Source organism: Stegastes partitus, unplaced genomic scaffold (assembly GCF_000690725.1).
Source record: "Stegastes partitus isolate 25-593 unplaced genomic scaffold, Stegastes_partitus-1.0.2 Scaffold1315, whole genome shotgun sequence".
In the NCBI taxonomy this organism is placed as follows: Eukaryota; Metazoa; Chordata; class Actinopteri; family Pomacentridae; genus Stegastes; species Stegastes partitus.
Window position 1 is genome coordinate 145666 of NW_007579046.1, and position 24821 is coordinate 170486.

The following is a 24821-nucleotide window of genomic DNA, read 5'->3' on the forward strand; positions in this document are numbered from 1 at the left end:
AAGCTGACATGTTCAAATAACAAATTGATTTTCATTTTAAATGATCGAAGCAAATCCTTAAATTTGAGGGACAGGAAAGAACAAATGTTTGGCTGCTTAGCTTCATACATTTTTATTCTATAAAATATAATGTTGGTTGTCAGTCTACAGATCGACTAATCGGTTCAATGACTAACTGTGCCAACACAAATACATCATTAGGCATTATACTTGTAAAAGTAGACCAGGTAGGGCTGGCAAATGCACAGAAGGTGGTAACTGAGGTTATTTTTGCATGCATGAAGTGGCATCAGTTAGACCACACACACACACAACTATATGTTTTTTTTAACTCGTTATTGTTTCCCTGCCCACGATTCTCCTGCAATGAGGCCACGGTGATGACTCAGGCAGACCATCACCTCATGTCCATATGCTTTCTTCCTCTGTTGACACCTCTGGTGACAAACTGGTCCACTGTGGGTGGCTCTGCAGCTCTACAGGTCCTCTTTGATGCATTTATTCTCTGGCTAGGTTGAATCTCATTAGCCTCCTGGAATCCACCCTAAAGTTGTCTACTTTAAAGTTGTTAACCAAATATAGAAAATCCCAACTGAAGTCACACCAGTGACAGACTCTAACACTGGAAAGAACACGATTCTAGCTCTTCTAGCTTTACTGTAGTACAGCCCCACACGCCATACAGCAACATCTCGAGACACAGAAGCAACATATATGATCAGACCAAGACAGATTTATGTGTATGATTTGAAGTGAGACGTCACAATTACATGCTTCACTCACATAAATATTAATGTCACCCATGAACACCTTTCACAGAGTACATTTCTGTTGTTTTAAAAGAGAAGACTTTTATCTTTGGGGCTTGTGTAGGCACGTCCCTGCCCTCAGAATTGAGCTGAAATGTAACTTATTCAGCACTGTACCACAATCTGATAAAAAAAAAGTCTCTTCTAAACTTTTACACAAGTCACGGCTGATTCTAGCACCCCGCAAACTAATTAGCATGAGTTCCTGCCGCTTCAAACAGCTGTTGTAAGTGGGGGGAAAGACGAGCAACAAAGAAGGATATTAATGACAAAAACAGTTGAGTGAGCAGAAAGAGTCTCCTCGCTCCGTGTCGAGGAGAAAGAGGACGCTCGGCTAGTAAGCCACTGTTTACTTACAGAGTTGAAGTTCCAGGTCCTCTTGAAGGAAAGTCTCTTTTTGAGACTCATTGTTCCCTAGTCTGCTACAGCAGCAGCACACAGACAGAATATGTGTGTGTGTATGTGCAAACGCATACCTGAACATTCCCCACCCAAAAATCCACGAACCATGTCTGTACAAGTTGGAAAGAGAGGGAGGGAGAAGGAGGCAGAAATTTGACAAGGTACTGGACAGAAATGAAAAAAAAAAAAAAAAAGAAGGGAAGGGGGGTGGGGGTGATTTCCTTGCTCTGCAGCTGTTGCCATGGACACCTGGCTGACAATACATACAGCTTATGCCACAGTGGCATGAAGGAATCAGATGAATTAACCCCCCTCCTCTTTATTCTGTTCACAAAAAGACACATTCACAATGTGAAAACCGCATCCCCTCTTTTGTTTCCAGCTGGGCCACTCTCTGCTTTCTTGAAAGAGAGAAGAAATTCCCTGTGAGTTTAAATTGAGACCATATGCGTTAAGTTTAATCAAAATAAAAGTTTGGGAGCCCACAAGTTGAACTCTGAGCTTCATTATCCACTCTTACCGAGCAACCATTTCTTACTGCAAATGGCTGTCGTGTCAATTGGTGTTTTTTTTCTTTTTTCTCACAATGTAGCTGAGAAAGAGAACAGTTCTTTATTCTGGCATCAGACCTTTTCTCCACTGTGCTTCCACATTTCTGGCAAATCTCCGCAATCAGCATCTCAGCTGTTTTTAGACCGACGACTATTCTTGAAGAATGGGTGGCTCATTGTTCAGGTTTTCCCATGGCGAATGAGCGAGCATTCTTTGGACGTAATTTTGCCACATACACTGGATGAGATCCAGTGTTTATTTACAGCCTGGTGATAACGTTTCTTCTGTTTCATTAGGAATGTTAATAACGCTTCATCTGTAAACTAATCTAAATGAGTCGAGCAGTACATGTCGTCCAGAACTGCTTTATACTGTGTGACAAGCTTCTTCTTTAGTTCAATAAATACCTATAGCCATTTGAAGATTAAAGTGTAATTATGATCAACTTTACACTGTGTTTAACTACATTAAATCACATATATTAGGGTTAAACTACTACAAAATAGCTCCATTTAATATGACACACTCTGAATGGTTCAACTTTTTTGCTGCTGATTTCATATAACTTTCCCACATAACACACACTACAAGTGCATTAAAGCTATTAAAATCAATCTAGTAACAGCAAAAACCTGTATGCTCTATATAAGAAAATATATAGTAGACTAGCTGTAGTGCCTGGTTGTGCTTAAATTCAGTTAAAAAGTGTCTTGACTGGCTCTCGATCCTGATCTTTGAGATAAGATCGTGACATTCCTAATACACTCATCATCCTGTTGTGTTACCGCTGTCCCTCCTGTGTTTTTTTTTTGCCTCCTTTCCGACTTTTTGTTTTTTAAGCAAAGCAGCATTTCGTGTTTTATTCTTGATATGCATCACGGGGGAAATTATGAAGAAGCACCACGCTATTTGTTATGCTGTTATCATCGTGCCTCCTTGTGATTGGCAAACAACATTTTTGAAGCAGTGATACCAGCGATTTAACTGGTTTAGAGCGAATATAAATTAATGTACCCTTCGATTTATATCTCACTTAACTGAGCCACGTTGCACTTTGCGCTGCTGTATTATCCGCCATAACCAGAGACATCTACAGAGCCTCCAGGACCTTCCACTTTGCTACAAAGTAATCCAGCGAGAACTTACATCCTACATTACATTACACTGCTGCTAATCATCGATTAACCCGTTTTGCCAATATAATGCACTTTTGCTAGAGCTCTTAACATCAGCATCCCCTTAGCCTTAATGGAGCAGTCTTAAAACAAGTGTAGGTAGAGTGTTCGGTCACTCCTGTAAATTTTATATTGAGTACATCATGCACTTACAAAGAAAAAGTTTTTGGTGCATAATCAATGAATGCTATTTATGAGTATACTTTGATAGATGCAATTGCACAGCAATGCAAAACAAAGGAAACAGACAAGCTACTGCTGTAAAAAAAACATCTCCAGGAACACCTCGAAAATACATAATTAGATGGGAGGTTTCAGTGTATTATTCTTAGTGTAATAATTTGCTGGTGACACAGAAAGACAGAATGTATATGCTTTCGTGTGAAGATACAATGCGTCACACAGTGATTAAAAGCTATTCTTGGAGCTAGAATGAGTTTTCCATAACTGTGGTCATAAAATCACAAGACACGGAGCAGCCCACTCCAGCCCTTTAGGTTTACCTTTGCCCTGTGACCTACGAGAGGCAGAAAGCTCAAGCGAGCTCATGTCAGCACATCACAAGAGCGAACCAAATTGGAACCCAAAAATTCAAATGTCACACTTGTCTATTTCTTGCTTTAATGTTAACCAAACAAACAAAGCACCACAAAGTGAACTGGTTTCATGTGAGCTCGGAGCCTCTACTCCATTTAATCAATTTATGAAACATTTAGAGACGGGCGTCACGGCAACAATAAGTGCTGCTTGTCACAAGACTAATTGCATGGTAAATTCTCCACCAGGCAATTTTGACCTAAGACAAAAATAATCTAAGCCTGCTATCTCTAGCAGACAAGAAACTATCCCCTGAAAATAATATCAAGAAAGAGCTTTGCATGGAGGCAACTTCCTTTTGAGGGAGGGAGAGTGAGGGTGTGGTAACTGATAAGATAGAAAACACATTTCTTTCTCAACCATGCAAGGAGTGTAGAGCAGCAGAGGAGACAGGCTGATTTGGAGAATTATGAAACTCCTCTGACAATATTGAAGCACAGAAAGACAAATTTGTGTTTGATTTTGGAGAACAAGGAGTGGGATCCAGTGTTTTTAACTGTGGGAAATCTTGTTTATAACATCAGCTCTATCTCATTAGCAAGGATCTGATGAGGTCAGCATGCTTATGTGATGCTACTGGAGAGAGAACGGTAAACACCATGAACACAATTCGTGTGCACTTAGATTTGCTTTCTGCATCAAGGGCTATAAAACTCAATGTTGAGTCCCTTCAGATCGCAACATATTTCATGATTTGCATGCAGCAAATATAGCAGATTCTAATATGTGACTTATCATCATGCTCTTTTGAGAAACAATATCATTTTCCATGACAGCCTCAGAAGTAATGGCAGCGTTGTAATTCTGCTTGATTTCTAGGAGCGTCACATGTTCTAGGTTACTTTTTCACAATTTTTAAATCAATCATTTTGCTTCGACATTAAAAAGGTGAAGCTAGAATGTAATATTAATGAAAACCTTCCTCAGCACTGCTCAATTTATTCTGCATTCAGTTATTACACATATATGTTTTGTTTTGCAACAGCTCGAGATAAATCGCTTTACAGACATGAAGGTATCAGAACAATTTCTGCCAAAAGGCTAATATTATTATACTGATTAATGTTGTTAAATTCACATTTACGTGTGACTTTTTCATTTTACAAACAGTTAAAAAGATGCAGGAGTGGAAAAGAAACATTATTTGAACCTGTTGATCGAGGTCATTATCACGCCTCACTATGTGTTTCTTTTAGGGAAAAGATTTACAATAAAAGCTGAAATAATTGAGACAAATCTTACTGTAGATATTTAATATATAAAGATGAGAATTCATTTGGAAACTGATACTGATATCTGAGGAGTTAATTTGAAAAGCTCATCAAATAAAAGGGTTTCCTCTTAGACAGATAGGGATCTTCTATCAGACGCTGTAATGATGCTAAGTGGAAACATGTCTGGCCCTTGGCCAAGAGCCATGTAAAAGAGACATGTGTTGAGATGGCTTTTTAGCGTAATCCCTGCAGCGAACAAATGAGCTGTTCAAAGAGTTGTATGAGTGATTTGCATGCAAACAGAAGCCATCGGCACACTGCGTTTCATCTCTTAATCCCTCTGATTAGTCGTAATCTACAGCCTGTTCCCCAACTCTGACCGGTTAGCCACAGCAGATGGGTACAGCTCGGCTCTTGTCTGGATTTAACCGGCATTACAATGGTTTGTGCAGTGGTGACGGTGGGCGTGAGTCACTTGTTACCTGTAACAAAGCTGACAGGGAGTGCCAACGTTCTTCCAAATGGATATGTTTATGTTTTCTCGTTGCTGCCCTTACTTGTTGCAGGGTATTTAACATGGTTCTTTAACCAAAACTAGTATTTCCCAACTCCCACAACTAGGGATGAGTATCAAGCCCCTGTACATCACGAGCACCAGGGTGAAATTTTTTAAATGTGACGTATATATAATTTTAAAATACAATACATAAAAGAAAGTTGTGTCGCAATACAATAAGATATGTGTCTATGATGCATTTTTTTCCAAATCCAAAAAACAGTTCAAACTGAACGCCTTGTGTAACCATCTGTAGCACATTTGCAGCTCCGTACAGCACACACAGATGACGATGGAGGAGAGAGGTAAATGTTCAAAAGTGTGATCGCACTTCACAACAGCTGATGAAGAAAAAGTTGTGAGAGAGCAGAAATACGCGCAATCAGTTGATGCTTTCAGCAAAACTTCATCACATTCAGACAAAGAAATCCAAAGTTTGTTTGCTGAGCTCTTAGGTCAACCCTCTCTAAGCAGGTATGTTGTGTTTGCTAGAAGCCAGCACACGAAGTTACCAAAATTATGAATTAATTAATGATGAAAAGTGATCATTCTCTCAACTGTGGCTGTGTTTATAAATTCAGTTTGAAATTCAGAAGGATTTAGTGATTTGGGGGATAAAGACAATCTCTGCCTTAATTTATTTTTTATTCATTCTCCAGCTGAATGCTGATGTCTTTGTTGAAGAAAAACTTCAACAGGTTTTTTTCATTAAACTATTAATATCGTACAGAAAAATACTTTCAAAGAAAAACTGCATTCATGTTCGACTCAAAAGTGAAGAGTGAAAGAGGATTTATCGACACGGTGTACTGACATTTACTTAATATCGGTTCAAGGTGAAGGTTTTAATTCTGATTTACTGTTGGACGGTTTAAGGAAACACACTGCATCATTTTTTATTTTTTTAAGTAAAAACTGTGACGCTCTGCCCACAGTGTTCTGATGGTACCCTCACCATAACAATAGCGTCAATAAGGTGATTTGCTCAAAAGATTGCTTTCTTTTGCTGCAAATAGTTCTTCTATATTCCTTTACATTTCAATTATCATCTTATATTATGTAATAGGGATTGGTTCAAACTAATTTTCTTGCAGAGAGCAACTCAAGAGTGTTAATTCTATACAGCATGCATGAGAAAATAATCTTAATTCTGTTCTTAATTTGTTTAGATTTACCTCTTAAGAAACAATTTTAAAAAGTACCAATAACAGCATCGGTTAAATACGAGATCGATAAGCAATATCAGTAAGAGTAGCAGTACCGCTGACATCTTAACCCATATGGCTTCTCCCAAAAATGCAAGGTTTGATCTTAACCAATGTTAACCCTGAACCTTGCCTTGCATCCTGATTTTATTCTGAATGTCCTGACTGCAAGTACCGATCTGTATCTCTGCCCCTTCTTTCAGGCTGTTGGTTGACTCACCACTATTCTTTGTTTCGTATCAGCTAAGTTGAGTACTTTGTTTCCAGCCGTTGTCACACAGGCGTTGTAAATATGAATACTTTTCTTCATGATTACAGCATTTACAGTCAATTACTGAATAGTTAAGAAGAAGACTAAACCACACTGGACACTTAACTGGCTGTAGGTCATTTTATATATGTACAAACTAAAAAAAGATAGTAAAGCACATTATTATTTCTTGATTAAGATGTCAAACAACAGCTATTTACTTGCATTCATTAACCCTTTATAGGGCACTCAATGAAACATTTTGAATTTTAAAATTTCAACCCTGGAGTGTTATTGGTGGATATAAGAGGACATTTTTTCTTTTTTGACTTTTAATTCCTCGCCCACCAAGGATATATAAAAAAAAATCTAAACAATATGTGGATAAATGACTGTAAAATACACATAAAGATGAAGGAACATGTATTTCCAAATGACCAGTCAGACTTATGGAACTTATGACACTTTTGTGAAATAGCAACTTCTCCTGCAGGATTTTGCTGCATTCAATCAGGATTTTCACCATCTGAGGAAAGTGCACACACATTTGTAGAACAGACAACAGGAACACCCTCTCCCTGAGAAGATATGTGATTATCCAAAGTCTCCCATTCTGGCCAAGATTTTCCAAAGCCTGAGCCAACAGGAGGTGTAGTAGACTACTTTTCTCTGAAACCACTTGATAAACAACATGTTCAAAAGTTATCTTGAAATTTTTGCCCAACGACATCCAATACTACTGCCTACCCCAGTTTTAAGGATGTTCAAGATAAAAGACTGTCAGATTGTTCACCCCTAAGACTCACTATTTCTAACATAATTATGAAGCCTGAAAGCTAGCATGAAGACACAATCTTAACTCCATTTATTATGATTAAGTCACAAAAACAAATCATGGCATGCCATGAGTGGGCGGGTTGGAGGAAATGTGATATACAAATGAGTAACAATAAGACAAAATAAAATTGTATTTCCAAGGCACAGCTGAACTCCACAAAAACAGGAGAACATCATAGAGGGGAAACTAGAACCAGCGACTGTGACCCCACCCACTGCAATTTATTATCATAGAGAAAGGGCTGTGCTCACATGAGCCTGGAGGGCTTGAGGTGGATAAACCACATAAGATGCCACCACACCCTCCTACTGTCCCTTTCTTTTCCATAAAAAAGACAGAAATGGACTTTCCAACCTGAAACATGATACCTATAATTAGCTCTGTGAGTCTGCACCAGTTGTCCCCCAAAACTAACTTACACAAAAGCTTAGCGTACAGTACTTTTTTAAAAAGCCTGGATGCATGGCTACATTTACTGTATGATGGTAAGGCCAAGATATGAAATAGTATCTGCATTTTGAAGTGTAAAAGAACCTTACACTCCTTCTGACCTTACACCCCACTGTCTAATCCTTTTGGTCATGCATGGAACCTGAGCCATTTAGGTGAAATGGTAAATATGTGGGGCAAGTCTGGGCTAAGTTCATCCCTTTAGGCAAAGGGCTATAGCACAGCATTTAGCATATTTGGCATGCTCACAAATTCATGAAAAATCTCACAAAAAAAGGAGAATTACTTACATTTGAGTCTCACATAGTGATGACTTTTCTTTCCCCTATAGTCGCCCATATTGCACCACCATGTTTCTACAGTAACTCCCTCTACAGAAAAATCCATCACCAGAGGGGCTTTTTTTCATTTTTAGTTAGCAAAATTCTACACAATAGACCTTTAGGCATGATATGACACTCATGTAGAAACAGCAACCATTTTATCTAGCCTTTAGAAACATCCTGACAAAGGGTGCATGTCACAAATTGAACAGTAAGTGGCATTTTATACAATCTAGTGCACTAGCTAAAGCTATATATGAACGTAAGTGTCATATTTTTATGTTCCACACAGGATGTTATAGAAAAAACTCACAAGAGAAAGTTTAGGCTAGTCCCTCACAATATCACAGAGAGAGTAAGTTGGCTTCCCAAACAATTCATGTTTATGACTTCTATATGGGAAGAAGACAAAACCTTGACCTGATTCTGCAGCATCTTGTACCAACACAAATCCAAAAAAACACAGCAGCTACATTCACTTCCCTGTCTACAAATCCCCACCAGTTTGTCAAGACAGGTTGCCTTGCTCAACGTCTCAGACGTAAAGCAAACATGCTCCGGCATTATCTGGGCTACAGGTGTGGGGTAAAATGTTGAACAAGACAAGCAGTTCACTCCATGCCAGACATGTCTAAACTGTTACCAGAGAGGTGATAAAAGACTTTGGCAGTCCTGAAGCCATTCCTCGTTGAGTAACCTCCACACCCTTGGCAGATTCCCTTTCAATGAAGCAGAGAAATATAATAATAGTAGTAGAGAGGAAGGTAAACAGAGAGTGGAGAATGAATAATTTCCACAAGTTCATGTCCAGGTTTAGATACAGCCAGTCAAAAGGGGGATGATGACAAGTTAGTCAAAAAGAAATATACCATAATCCTAAATTTTGATAGATGATGTAATAGTGTTGATGTAACAACAGCCAAGAACAGAGCTGCCCTACGTCGCCGTCCAAAGATTGTGAGGCACTGGGTATTTTCCGTGGTTGCAGTTTGGTCAAACAGCAAACTCAGCAACCACAGCCACATCTGGTCATCTGGTTATTGGCTGTTGCATATTCATACGCTGAGCAGCTGGACAGCTAAATGACTTTGACTCAACTGTGTATGCTGTTTTTCCAGTTGGTGGGTTTGGAGAGAAGAAGTCCATGTAATTGCAATAAAACATCTTGCAGGAGGAGAAAAGAAGAAGAGGAATCATAGTGGAGACATTTAGAAAATGTCAGGCTGGTTAGTCTTTGCATCCTATAATGCTAGCCTAAGGACACATTTCTTGGGCAGAACGGTCCACCCACTCTCCAGAGCTGGCCATGTGATGTCAGGGAGATAAAAGTGCGTCGTGTTCTCATGCTTCTACAGCTAATCCACGGGAACACACACACACACACACACCATTCTTGTTCATCTTCTCAAGTCAAAACACCCGCATCCAAAACACAGAGAGGAATTCATATAATCAATGGCACCCAACTTTGCCAATATGGCATATATTGATTCCTGTCTGACTATCGTACGAGCAGTAAAGCTAGTGCACTAGACATGAAGTGGGAAAAGAATTTAATTAAAATAAAAAAAATGATTTTAAAAAGACATTTTAGCAAAGCTTGTTGCAAGAGAAAAATGAATAAGAGGGCTGGTGAATCAGACCGTAGACATGCCTGCACAAAGCAAATACAGGGAAGATAAAACCACAAGAAACCATTTCAAGTTCAAACTAAACTGTGGCTGTTACATGATCACCTCAGAATACAATGCTACTGAACATTCACGGAGAATTTAACTCTATCCGACTCTGTCTGAATGGCTATCTAACCAGATCTCGTGTCAATCAAACTGAATCTAACCGCTCGCAATGCCGCCTGTTGACTGCATAAAGGGTCATTTCCTAGGGCAAGTGCACAAGAGCGCAGTTCATTCAAAGGCCCACGCAGTTTGCAAGAATAAGCCTGGCTCATCTCACAAAACTCTTTTAGTATAGCGTTCAATTTAAAGTCAGCGTGCATCCTTTTGCTTTATACAGCAGTGTGTGTCATACAGCACATGGGAGTTCAGCTGGCACCGGTCAAAACATTCCTCTGACAGACCACACAAGCTAACCACTGTATGCTGCTCAAAGGGTACAACAGGAGCTACAAAGAGCCCAAAGAAGGAAAAGTAATGGTGGCAGAGAAGATATCACTGAAAGATGCCATCACAAAAAAAAAAAAAAAAAAAACAGAGAAGTGAAGACACACAAAAAAAAATAATTAACTCTAAAAATTCATTACTCACAGAGTTGAGAGTTAAAGTTTGCTCCATGTATGGTGCTGGGTACGCGTGTCTGGCTTGTCTTCAGCGCTGCTCCACACGCCTGGTGTGTGTAAAAGAGTCCATCCACTGAATCCCTGCAGTGTGTGTACGAGTCTTGTGTTTGCAGTGCAGAGAGGCAGAGCTGAACGGGGGAGGAGAGCGCATGCAGAAGCACCGAAAATCCTGACAGCTACTGAGAGTTCAAAAGCTCCTTCCTCTTCCTCTGCTCTCTCTCTCTCTCTCTCTCGCTCTCTCTCTCTCTGCTCAGAATTCCTCCTCTATTTACCTCCCTCCCTGTCTCTGTGTCTTGATGACTTCTCTTAATGTCTGCTACGCCCAGATCTATTGCAAACACGAGCTGCTTCTGTGCCCACACCTAAACGCAGAGGAGAAACTTCACAGTCACGGAGCAAAAGAGGTGCCCCCGAATTTCCCAGCGGGGGAACCCACGGGTATGCCTGAATAAAAACCGGCGTGCCTTTAACTAACGGCTCAGATTAACAGATGTTTTCATGTGCGGCAACACCTCAGAAGACAGAGTCAGTGTGAACATAGGCACAGCAGCCTGCTAATGGTGTCATCGCTGCAAAGTTGAACACACTGTGAACACACATCTTCTGAGTGTCGCAGGGACCAAGCATCTGTTTGGAGCGACTGTGATGAGCAAGAAATAGACTCGGTGGTAGAGCGGTGCAGTGGGATGTGGGAGCATTTGCAGTAGATCTCTGACAAGCTCCGCACGGAAATAAAGCAAGGAGGTACAAAGCAGCACATTCTTCGACATGCCCAAACATTAAGGAGATCTGACAACCAAAGGCTCAGCGTGCGTCAAAACAGTCTTCACAACAAGATGCAAGGAAAACAAATCAGCATAAGCACAGAATTATGTAGAATTTTTTCCCCACTACTGACACAGAAAGCAACAGATGATGCTGTTCTGACATTGTGCATAAGTTGCCAAAGCTACATGTCAAACAGTGAAGAATCTAATAACAATCAATAATTCTTTGTTCATGCCTGTACAAGCAACTGTGACTACACAATTTCCCTTTCAAATTTTCAAGACTCAAATATCCAGACTTCTCTTTAGATTTTTAAGATAATATCTGGCACACAAGTACAAAAATAGTTAGATGTTTGTTATGCAACATTTTAAAATGTTTGACTATGTCTGTTGTTATGTTGCCAACTAATTGTCAGCAGACTGTAGCTCTAGGTGCTGCAGCTCATCCAAATCAATTAACACCAACCTCAGACAATTAAAGTGCAGAACATATTTTCCAAGCTGCAAGGAAGAGGAATAAAGCTCAAACATGACCAGTGCCAACCACATTTGTTATTTTCCTTTAAAGATGGAGTATGAAATGTTAACCTCATATATTTTTTGTTATACGTCTATAGCTCCTTATAGTCAGCTAGCTGTGCATTCTGTGTGTAACTATCAAGGCTTCATCTCAGCACCCCAAGGCAAATATTTTTCACTCACCACCCAGGCAAGCAGTAGCAACCGCTTACCGTGGTCCCCTTGACAAATGCCTACACCTGTAGCTTGTTTCACTTTTTCATTCAGTCCCTCCCCAATTGCCTGGTGCTCATGAGGGAAGTCATGGGGCGACTGCGATCGGCAAGATGAGCATATGATACAGTCAGTGACTTGCAATGGGACAGGCTCTTCCTACAGTGAAGTACACAGTCAGGGTCCACCTCCTATCCTAGACACCATTGTAGCCCTCTGGACGGCCATGTTCCCAGGGTCCTCAATATGATGGCAAACAGGCCAGAATGTCCAGAGGGGGCCCACAAAAAGAGGAGTGGAACACCTCACGAATTACAGTGTGGCGATTGAGAGGAGGAGACTGAGTGAGTTGGGCCTCCCTGAAGTGGCAATCAACACCATCCAGAATGCTCATGTCCCAAGACATGGCTAAGAAGGGCCATGATGCATCCATCTTGGGGGTGTTTGCTGTCACAGCTGGATATGATTGTTGGGGTCAGTTCACAGCCAGAAGTCACCCCTAGTAAAGCAATTCCTGCGAGGGTTTTGGAGGGGACGGCCGGTCATGGGGTGACTGGTTTCCTAGCGGGACCTGTAGACAATGCTGGATGAGATGGCTGGCCGAGCTTTTGAGCTTCTACAACAGGCAAGCCTGGAATTGGGGTCAGTTGAGGTGGTCAACGTAGCTGATGGTGTATTATAAAGAGAGCAGTCAGGAGCACACTGTCACCACAGTTACTGGCGCACTGGATATGCAATGGTAACCACAGAAGATATGAGGCCAAGGATGTACCTCCCAGTGGGCCTCAGGGTAAACTCTACCAAGGGTGTTGCTGCCCTGCTTAGGGGAGCTTTGGTGAAAGACATCTGCTTGGCAGCACCTTGGTCATCCACCATTGTCAGGTCATTATATGATGCCTGGTCTGGTTTCTCATTCATTGGTTGGGGCACCATACGAAGTCCATCAGACCGTGGACGCGTTGTAGCTGCAGACATGGACAGGCCTTGGATTTCTCATTTTGGTTTACTGTTCTTTTTACCCAGTCAGCTTTGGCATGGGGGTGGAGCAGCTGGGAGTACATTTATTATTAAGGGCTTTCAAAACACTAATGCCACTGATTGGGTGGTGAGTGAGAAAAATCTGCCTCAGGGTTAATGAGTTAACCAATTGCTACAGCCCAATGTAGCCACGTCCTTATTTTTCATTACTTAATACAAGGGGACTCATAAAAATTCCCCCCGGTGCAGTTGTCTTTTACGAGGAAATTAGCCATCAAAACCAAAACCGTCTATGACACCAGGCAGCAAACATGGTAATGTCTTCTGTAGTGTTGGGCTTTTGGGGCATGACAGATTAGTTTTGGAGCAAAGAATGTATAAAGCCAATGTTTTGGAGCCTGCTTCAAGTGGCCATCTGAGAAACTGACATTTTTAGCACTTTTGTGTTGGTTTCATTTTTCAGCCCCAAAGGACGCGACTAGGTTTTAAGGTATTTGGAACAGAGCTGTTTTGCATGTGTCAGTGTCGAAGTGTGCATTCAGTCACTCATCAGACTTTTTTCCCTTTGTTTTGACGACATCAAGCTCACTATGAGCCACGGTCTCTCTTTCAGTGGTAAACATTTTGGCTTCACGGGCTGCCTGCTCTGCTCTGTATGATTCATTTATTTTTAGAAAATCTGAATTTTAAGAAAACAGAATGAAAGCAATATTCTGGAAACACAAATATTATTCCATACACTTTTCTTTTTTTCCATTCTCATCCAGACCTTGAAATTCAATACTTTTCCATACTGTGTAGGAACCCTGTGTAACACACAACATTGAGAACAAAAAAGGTATCAGATCCACACATCCAAATTGCTCAGTGTTCTTCCACAACATGCAGCAAGGCGACGTACAAACGCTATCCTCAGGGGTATGCCTTGAGTGCTGACGGTGACCTCCAAAATAGTACCATGGTGTTCTTTTGAATCCTGATACATGCACTGAATGAGAGCTTATCATGTAACATTGCCAAACTTGGGATGAGAACAGTCTCTCAGAAGATTCCTCACAACAATACACAAATCTGAAAAGACTTTAACTCCTAGAGATCCTACCTACACTTATGATCAAATATGTGTTAAGGAGTTCAGGGTGAACAATTTAGTGCAGTTCTTCAGCTTGATAGTCTGCTCATTTCTCATTTGTACTCACTCTACAGTAGAGCACAGCCTTCAAAAAAAGAGAACAAATGTTTCACTTGCAAGTCGGGCTTCTCTGTCTGATGTACAAGGTCATCATAGATTCCAATATTGAAACGGATACTAGGGATTCTTACAAAAACAAGTATTTCTCCAAATTTGATGGTTAAGTAAAATCAGCCTTCTTTGCATGTGTGCAAGTCCATATAAGGAAATGATGTTGGATGGGCTTTTGGCCAATAAATACCAAGAAATTATAGTAGAGAAATGCTGAATGTATGTTTGGAGTGATTTGAAAACTGTCAGCATTACATAGATGGCACTGACAAGGTTTTTCCAACATTAAAATGTTTTGGTCATGATACATCTAGCATATAATTTTCTAGTAACTAAACTGACATGTTCGTTTATCTTATAGGTTGCTTTGTCAGCTGTGGTGACCAGGAAAAAAAAAACGTGGGTCTTCAGCACACAGCCCCTAATGACAAGGTCCTCAGCAGGAAATGCTGCCAAAACAGCTCCCACAACATCATCAAGTCATATGCAATTAAACATGGTCTTCATCATCATTACAGTATGGGTATTCTGCTCTGTACCCAACAGTCGTATTGTCTCACTAACTTTAAACAGTTATCCCCTGATTCAGTAGTGTTTAAAATCAGCTCTGCAGAGCTCAGGTAAGCCCACCACCAAGGTCATGTGATTCAATATTCAGTCCAACTCCAACATATATAAACAGTACCAGCCAATGTATCAGTATGAGAAGTTCTCACTCCCTAAAAACCCTATCTACCCCCAACAATGTTGCATTAGCTGGGCTCTGTTTTCAGCATTTCAAGCTAAGTCTTGTTTAGTCTAACACAGTCATTATATAGATAACCACATTCTATTTTCCATAACACTGAAATGTTAAACCCAACCCAGCCTACTTTACCTGTTTAAAGTATTCTACAGTCAGCACATATTAGACTGGCCTAAACCTGTCTCTTCTTGTCTGTCCTGTAGCAGGTCAGCAGAGGTGTGAAGTTTGGGTATTTCTTGCTGCAAATGTGGAAGAATTCAGCTCATCCAATGCTACTTTGTGGTGCAGAGTGTGGCAGCAGCTCAAAATTAACTGAGAACAAGAATAGATGTCCCAAGACACTGCTTAGAAAACATTTCACAGTCCAAACTGTATGAGAATGTGATAAAAATTTTGTTAGCTCACAAAACATGCCACACAGAAATGAATAGAAACAAAGCAACCCAAACCAGTTTCTGACAAATATACAATGAGGAGGGTAAGGGCTATAAGGTGCTATACATGCAGCAACTCTGCAGCTGTTTGAACCTTTTATCAACATTTTTATTCCTGCAGCTGTGCATCTGGGGGAAGACCTGTTCGAAACATTTAGCACTGTTCCGTGCATGTTGGGACAACTCTGAGAAACAGATTTGCGGTGTGCCTCTTTGAGTACAATGTGTGGTCTGCGTGTCTGTGTGTGACTGTGACTAATGCGGAAATGTACAATACAGTATTCCACTTTTCAGTTTGATTTGTGCTTGTGGTGTACTTCAGAGCAATTACAAGATGTAGTAACAGTATGTGTGTGTTTGTGATAATAAATCAGAGTTCAAATCAGTTCCTCTGCAACATTAATATGACAGAATATAAGCACAATACTCAGCCGTGCAGCAGCGCTCATTAGCAAGACCAAACAAACAGGACCCTGCCTCTGGCCCGCACAAAGACCACTTTTGTGCAGCCCCTTGCCACAAGAGTGGCAGCAAACACAGAGTTCAAGCCAACATAAACAAACGGTTAAAAAAGAGCTGTGAGTGGAGCAGAATAAGAAGGATAATAAAAAGGATGCTTTAACTGAATGTTCACATTATTTAAGCAAACCAACTTGACTGCATACAGGCCTAGTTAATGAAATGGGAAGTACAAAAGACTGACAGCATAAACATACAACAAAAACTGTTATAGATTGCCCAAGAGGAAACAAGTGTTGCACTCCACAAAACTGCCATTTTGAAATAACTTGAATACAGGAAAAATGAATAAAATCTAAAACCTAAAATATGGGATTTAAACAAGTTTTGAAAACCAAACTGAAATGCTGGGAAAGTAAAAAGAATTTGGAGCCTACCTCAAGGTCATCCAGTGATCGTGCAAGGCTGAGACGTTTAGCAGAGCGAGGTTTGGAGGAGCGGACAACACCCCAAAACCTGGATCCCTATCAGAGAAAAAAAGATGGATTACTAAAGACATGAGGACCGATAGTGACAATGTCATTATCATCTAGTGGAATTTCTCAGAAAGCAAAGTTGAATTATTACTCACATTGACACATTCATAGATGATGAGTCACTCATGCAGTAAAGGGGAAATGAAAATGTGACAGTATAGTCACAGTGAAAAATGACTATGAGGTGAATACTGGAAACAGGTGGTCTATAAATCTCAAATTTTCTACTAGATTTGACTGATTTCTGAGGCAAAATCTGTCAAGAACTCCTATAAAAGATGAGATAGGTCCACCATGTTTTTTTATCTGTCTGTGTCAAACATATAAAAGACACTGTGTTTTACCAAGCCACCATTTGGAGAGGTTATGTCTGATGTTTAAACAAGAGTTTAAGAATTGCAGATAATCACCACTGCAGGACATGGGCTCTTCCCTGTAATTTGTCTGGCTTCCTGTCGAAGATTTCTGATGTAATGCAAGGTAAGAGAAAGAGATGCATTCCAGCTCTGACTAAGAAACACAAACACTTTGCTTAAATGTGGTTCCAGACTTCAATAAATTCAGTAATGTGAGTTCAAAAATAACACAATATTGGAACCAAACTTTATCCAATACACATACATGTTTCCTTTATTGCCAAGCCACTGACGAACACACATTCATTTACATGCCTAATTTAACAGCATGACTAATTGGAGCCCTGTGTGTGGCCAAAAGACAGAAACTACTTCAGAAAAACTGTACATGCCCCACAGCTTTCACGAGAGAAGCAAATTTCCAGGACTGCATGGATGCATGGGGACATCTTGTGGGCCATGAGGAAACCAACACAAAAAAACTAACCACGTTTTACTGCTATGACAATGACATCATAGACTTGTAGCAGGTGTTTTCTGAGCTCGAGTCACACACCGATCGACTGTTGAATCAGTGGTATTGTATTTCATTTTAAGTTTCACCATAATCAGACTTACTAACACCCCCTCAGTGTCTGAAAGCTGAACTCCCTGTGAACATTTCATACTTTCTGTGTCAAGCATCAGCATATTCACATGCTCTCCTCTCAGCACTACCGCATTTAAAATGGAGCTGTTTAGTGTTACTGAGTGTAAAGATTACTTGTTTGCACAAAGCTGAGAAAGCTGCAAGGATACAAACAGCAAAAAAAAACTAACTCAATAATAATTCAAACATAAAAATCTCATAGTAGCTTGGAAATTAGGGTTTTAAGGTAAGTTGAACAGCAAAATGTAAACTATTTTCATACATATTCAAATTTGAGACTATTGTGTTTTCTTAACCTGGATGTAAAGAGATATATCTTTGCTAAAAAGCTGTTTTTTGTTTGTTTTTTTAAATCAGATTTTTCCTTTTTTCCAAATTAGTTATTGAGGTGTTTTCTGTCTGTTTGGGTCTTTGAAAGTAAAACAATAATATAAAAACTCTGACACGTTAATAGGTTAAGTTGGCACAAATGTTTTGAGCTGCTATTTACGACCACAACTCACCTGTATCACCTGAAAAACCTGACCGACTTTTTCGGTGGCAGAGTAACGAAAGTGTCTCAAAATGCTTCAAATAAAATGCTTCAGATCCCAGCTTTAAAATAAAATAAAGTGCCCTACTTACATGTTTAGTACTCCCATCCTTGCGGTGTTTCTGCCTCTGTTCAAGAAACCTTTTGGTCCATTCTTCCCTGGGAGGAAGCATCAGGACCTCCGCTGACCGGTACCTGTCTGAAGGTATCTGGCTCATCGGAGGAGGCAGGTTATTTGTGCTGGCGCTACGGTTAGCATTGAAGGACCAGTTGGTGGACGCTTCTGGAGGTTCAGGATCACTGCTTTGGACTTTAGGCCACTTTGGCTTTGAGAACCACTTTTGGCTACCTCGGAGAGGATCTCCAAATAAGTTTTTTTTTCTACTCAAAGGCAGAGGAGATGGTGGGGGCTTAAACTGGAACTCTAGCCTGGGTGGGGGACCGCCATAAAACCTGGTTAAAGAATCTGGGCCAGGTAGTGACTCTGAAAGAGAATGTGTAGAGGCACTGTTTTCCAGATTAGGTTTTTGGCCATTCTTGGGGAGGTTTATTGGGGTGAGGTCAACAGGCAGAGGATAATCCCATGGACAGCTGGGGAGGTGGGCCCCAGCATGGTTTCGGATTGCAGAAGGGAAATCCCTGTCTGCTCTCTCCTCAAGCGGAGAAGCATTTCCAATCCCACTGTCGCCATTGCTGCTGGCACTACCTTGTTTGACGGTTCTGTCGCTCTCTTTGGCTTGCTGCTGAGTTTCTGTGTCTAGTTTAACTCTAAGCCTCTCCACAGCTTCTCCCATGTCACTGTACAGGACTGTTACAAAGTGCAGAACATCTAGTGGAGTTTGAGGGAATTCCAGGCAGCCTGCGGCATCTGGATCCGGAGAGCAAACAAAGCCAAAACGACCAGCAATTCCTACATGGTTCTCATGGTTTCCTAGCTCTGGGTCCATAAAAAATACATGACAGGAGGCTCGCAGTGGACCATTGTCTGGTACACGGCCATTGATAATATGTGCTGTGGTGACCAGGCAAAAAAAACGAGGGTCTTCAGCACACACAGCCCCTAAGACAAGGTTCTCAGCAGGAAATGCTGCCAAAACAGCTCCTACATCATCACAAAGTCGTATGCAATTAAACATGATCTTCATCATGACTAGAGTATGGGTATTCTGCTCCGTACCCAACTGTCGTATTGTCTCCCTAATGGCTTTGAAACAGTCATCCTCTGATTCAGTAGTGTTTAAAATCAGCTCTGTGGAGCTCAGGTAGCCCACAACCAAGGTCATGTTTAAAATCCCCCAGTCTGGATGAGCCTCTTCTGTGTCTGTAAAAACAGAGTCTGTGTCCCCCAAAGTGGAAGCTTCCTTCTTTGGCTGCTCAGCTAAAACACTCCACTGTTGTGACCACTGTGACAGATCAGGCTCCGACACGGGCCTCTGTTTGGTGATGGCAGTTTGAGCAGAGTTTAAGGAGGGTTTGCTTGAATCATGTGAGACAGTCCTGAGAACACCTGCATTTTGGAAAACACCACTTCTCCGCCCAAACCCACATTTTGCATCATAAAGGATGGGGTCTCCCGTCATTCGACCTACAGTATGCACCACCAAATGCAAAGGTCCGTTGCAGGTGCCGATCAACTGCACCACAGCCTCGTGTGAAGCAGTGGACACGTCAGTTCCATTGATGGCCATGATGCGATCTTCTTGTCTGAGTCCTACCAGATCAGCAGGGCTTCCTTCCAGGATGCCACTCAGCAGACACGGCCTCTGTCCTGCAATAGTGAAGCCATATCCAGTCCGTCCACGGATAACCTCCACACACCTGACCTCACCCGCTGCATTTAAATCCAGACGCCTCCTTGTGTCCTCAGGCTGTCCCGGTATCCTCATCTTTGTTGTTGGTTGCTGGGAGATCCAGTGTGTGTGAACTGAAACACTTGGAGATTGCCAACACTTTTGTGCTGTTGTCATCCTAAAGCTGAACAAAATTAGCAAAAGGAAAAAACAAATTTGTAAAATAGTTTCTTTGCAATATATCAAATTATTTTTTAAAAAGACTGGAACAATTATCACATAGGATCACAAAATAATTCCAAGACAGCCGATGAAATGTTAATTTGCTGCATTATTTTATGAATGCAACTCGGACTTAAGATTTCAGAAAGATATCTAATTGTGATTTTTGTGACACACATTGCAATTTGATTTGCAATACATTTTTTAAGTCAAGCTCCAATTCAATATTTACAGTGTAACTGTAATTTAAAATGTGTGATGGAGCAATACAGCACAAGGCACCATCAAAAGCATTCAGTCAAGGAGGACAGCATGAATGTGTAAACCCACTGACACAACAATTTAAACCTGGATCGGACCTACTGTAGATGCATGGCTGTTAAATAATGAGCCTGTGCTTATGTCAGTTGAACCACAGCGTGCATGCCTGAAAAATCAATCTGCTCTATAGCACTGCTGCAATTAATCAATCAGCTGTCAATCATAAAATAACCGCCAGCTATTTTAATAACTAATTAACGGTTTTAGTATTTTTTTTAAAAGAAAGTCTCTGATCACAGCTTCTTAAATGTGAACATGCTCTGGTTTCTTTGCTCCTCTGTGACAGCAAGCCAATTTTTTTCTGTAGACCAAACACAAATTTGAGGACATCATCGTAGATCTGGGGAAACACCTGTTGCCATATTGTATGTGTTTTTGACATATTATAGAACAAACAACTTGTGGAATAATCAAGAAAATATTCCATAGACTAATCAATCAATGATGAAAATATTCTTAAGTTTGAGCTACAATGTGCTTGAACTAAATAGAATTGAATTACAGCTTAGTCTGATCACTTAAAAGCCAAGACTTGTACATCCTAAATTGCAACCTTTTGGGATTTGCTGTTTCAAATCACAACAGTGAGGACAAAGATAGCTGTTTCAGTGGTGGGAAGTTACACAAAAACGCCCACAATTCAAACTTCCCGTTGATAAAAGTCCACATGTTTACATTTTTATATTGCATTTGATTATTTTTTTTTAATATACATACAAAAAAACATTTCCCTAACATGATTCAAGTCCATATGGCAATGCATAATAAGAGCCTCCTTCTATTTACCTAAATGAACATTTATTGTCACTGTCCAATAATCTGTTCAAATATGTTAAATCTGCATCATTTAGAAAAAATAAAGCCTAAAATCTTCACTAATTTTTAAGTCAAATCTGCTCTAAATCTAACACCATACTGATAACATTAACTAAGGATTTTATTCCTAAATACAATTTCTAAGATTAATTAGATAAAAGATGGTAAAATGCTATAAGTGGTGGGATGTTTTGGTAGCTCCATTTTACTAACTCAACAAAGTAATTTGATAATCAAGTAATGCTACTGACATTAATCGTATTTTGGCAATTATCTGTCAGAGGTCAGACATAGAACACAGCTTGCATATGACTCCCAGTCGCCACTCCCCTAAAGCAGAGTGCCAGCTGGCTGCCTGCTCACCGACACTTTAAACACAACCACGCTCTGTTTTCGGTCAACGACTGCACTTAAATGTTCCAATACTCAACTTCCCGCACATATTAAATCATTTTAACACAGGAAAGGCGTGACTAGTTGCTGCTTTATTTGCTTCCCACATATAAAACATTAAAGCGCCAACAAAAAAAACGTCTGAAACTATCACAACAACGAGGACAAAGATACCTGTTCAAGTTGTGGAAGGTTCCACAAAGGCGCCCGAAGTTTGACGTTCACGTCGATAAAAGTCCACACGTTTGCATTCTTTTTGTTTTTTAATATTACATGGTCATTTTTCTTTTTAATTATTCAAACCAGCATTTCCCTGCCGTGATTCGGTAGTCTATATGGCAACGCGTAAGAGGAGCGCCACCTCTTTCATTCACCCACCGCGGAAATCACAAAGCGTCTTTCATTGTAACCATGACAGCGTAACGTCCCCCGGAACATGTGACCTCTCGTCCTGACCAATCACAGCGCCTGTCAAATTCAATATTCAAACCACTGGAGCGACGCTATTGGCTGGTGCCGATGGCAGTTTGAGAGCCTTTATTTGTTTAAGTTTATGTTTGTTTTTTTTAAATTTAAAAGCGTCCGTCAATTTCAGAAACAGTTTCACGTGAAATATATGAATAGTGGCATTCAAACTACAGTGTAAGCACCGCTACACCGCATGTCACGAAGGAGCAAAATAAATTTAAAATACACAATGCATGCAATGGTAAGTAAGTTCCTAAAACAATTTAAAAATCGAAAGTTTATCTTACCATTTTGATTTCCCCATTACTGCAGTATCCCTCATTCCCCTTGCATGTGTGTCTCCCTCTGTGTCCTCCACACTGATGCAGCACTTAGCAGCGTTTAGTGTGTTCACGTTAACTCTGGTCAAAGGGCTGCAACGGTTGCACACATGGCTTTACTGCACATGTGCAGTACAGTTTACACACTTTTAAAAAAAGGAGGATTGTTGATCGTCTACCTTGGCAAACTACTGCAACTGTCATTTATTATTTCATGTGAGTGTGACCTCTAGTAACAGGTTGCACAATGTATTGTACAAAAAGCAGTGCTGCTTTTTTCGTGAGGGAGGGTTTTCCATTGAGCTGGTGTTGTATGTGATGGAAGTGACCTAATCTATCATTTCTCAAAGTCAACTTGAAATAGGTTAAAAGGCGAAGACTTTAATATTTTTAGCTGTATCACTTCTTACATTCTGTGTGTGTTGCATTCCACTAATTAGAATGGAATAGAATGTTTTTATTATCATCATACACAAAGTACAATGACATTAAAAGACAACTCCTGTGGTGCAAAAGTATAAAAGTAAAAGTATAAAAAGACAAATAAGAATATATACATATATTTACAAAAGGAGCCAGTGGGAAGTATGAACAGTTGGCCAAACAGTAGAATAAATATGTTGCACTGTTGAGGCAGGAACACTGTGGATATATGAGAAATATAAATAATATAAATAAAGAATCATTATAATATATATATAAGATATATACAAAATATATAATATGGAATAGTATAATCTGTAATAATCAAAACATCCATCCATTCATCCATTATCTATACACCGCTTAATTCTCACTAGGGCTGCGGGGGGCTGGAGTCCATCCCAGCTGACTTAAGGTGAAGGCAGGGGACACCCTGGACAGGTCACCAGTCTATCACAGGGCCACACTTAGAGACAGACAACCAAGCACACTCACATTCACACCTACAGACAATTTAGAATCACCAATTAACCTCAACATGATTTTGGACCGTGTGGGAGGAAGCCGGAGAACCCGGAGAGAACCCACGCTGCACGGGGAGAACATGCAAACGCGAACCGACGACCTTCTTGCTGCGAGGCAACAGTGCTACAATCAAAACATAATTAGAATATAATATATATAGCATAGGATAGTATAAATAATGAATATATGTGATAAATAGTACGGAATATAGACTAGTGTGGGTTCAGTACCTGTATTGCACTTGGGTAGAATGTGTTGGTGAGTATGGATGGGCGGGCCATTACTCTGCAGGATCACAGATGCTGCAAAAAGCAGGGAAAACTCTCATCTTTACATAATATTGAAATATCAGGAAAAGAACATGTGTGTTTTTCTACTTCATGGCTTGCATTTTTATATAATAATAAAACCATAATACTACCCAGGATTACGTATATGCATAATGTAAGTGTTTACCGTCACCCAGTTCTCCAAGTGTCTGTTTGGTCACAGTGAGATAAGGAGTGGAGACAGAAACAGGTTTAAGGAGTCAAAGTACAGGTTTAGCATGAGAAGTTAAACGACTGCACTCAACACCACTTCTCAGTCAACGACTCTGTCTCTGTTTGACAAAGGCTCAGGGAGATAACCCATTTCATGACAAAAGCCCCCCACTCCTTAAACGACCTCTCCCTGGGGAAAGACCTGCATAACTTTTACTGTTGCTTTGCAAGGCAATGAGACAGTCCTAGTCCTTTATGTGACTCCAGCCACCAGTTCCAGCCCCTCAACCATACCTCCCCCAATCTCAGCAGGGGCTAGGGCCCTGTCCACAACTGCCAACCCCAAAGTCCTGCTCCTCCCCCACCACAGAAATGACTCCCAGCAACCTGGAGAAATATGTCAACAGAACCCCAAAAGCAGCCACACCAGTCTCGCCATCCACCATGAAGCTGATCAGCTGCCTCCATGTTCACTAGGACATGCCACGTACCAGTCTGCTTCAAGATCTCCCCCATTTTCCTGTCCCCCCCAAAAAAACAAGGACCACTGGCCTGAATCACAACAGACCCTGGTCTCTGTGGAGATGAAACCATTTGAGTGCTTTAAAGACAGCACAGATGGTTGGAGGCTTCAGGAGGAGCCCATCTCCATTCACCCTCTCTACAACCCTCAATGCCTTACATTGATTCACAGCTTTGCACAGAGATTTATTTTTGTCATTTGCATATTTCAACTTGTTTATGTTACATACTATGTCCTCTTGTACATTCTCAGGCAAATAACTTGCACATTGTTACTTTTTCTCTTACTTTGCATTTGCTACACTTGCTTTTTATTTGTCTTGTAACATTTACCGTCTATTTCACCTGCAATACTTACTTTTTAAAAACATTTTATCCTTTAATTTTTTTTCTAATTCTTATAAATGTGAAACTGTCTTGATATGACTGAATTGA

General features: G+C 40.5%; 1 protein-coding gene across 3 annotated transcripts in view; it reads right to left on the reverse strand.

Moving 5' to 3' along the window:
- The window catches only part of LOC103369647 (regulator of G-protein signaling 12-like), a 37224-nt gene extending 17234 nt beyond the window's left edge, over window positions 1-19990 (reverse strand). The window contains exons 1-2 of one of the 3 annotated variants that reach the window (XM_008298414.1): window positions 18197-19990; window positions 16469-16555 (exon numbers count right to left, since the gene is read on the reverse strand). In XM_008298414.1, coding sequence (XP_008296636.1) covers window positions 16469-16555; window positions 18197-19990 — 1881 coding nt within the window. Of the gene's footprint in view, window positions 1-1166; window positions 1269-10638; window positions 10864-16468; window positions 16556-18196 lie in introns of those variants that run through there. The other 2 variants (XM_008298413.1, XM_008298412.1) reach the window with 2 other exon arrangements.
- Window positions 19991-24821: the final 4831 nt, after the last annotated feature.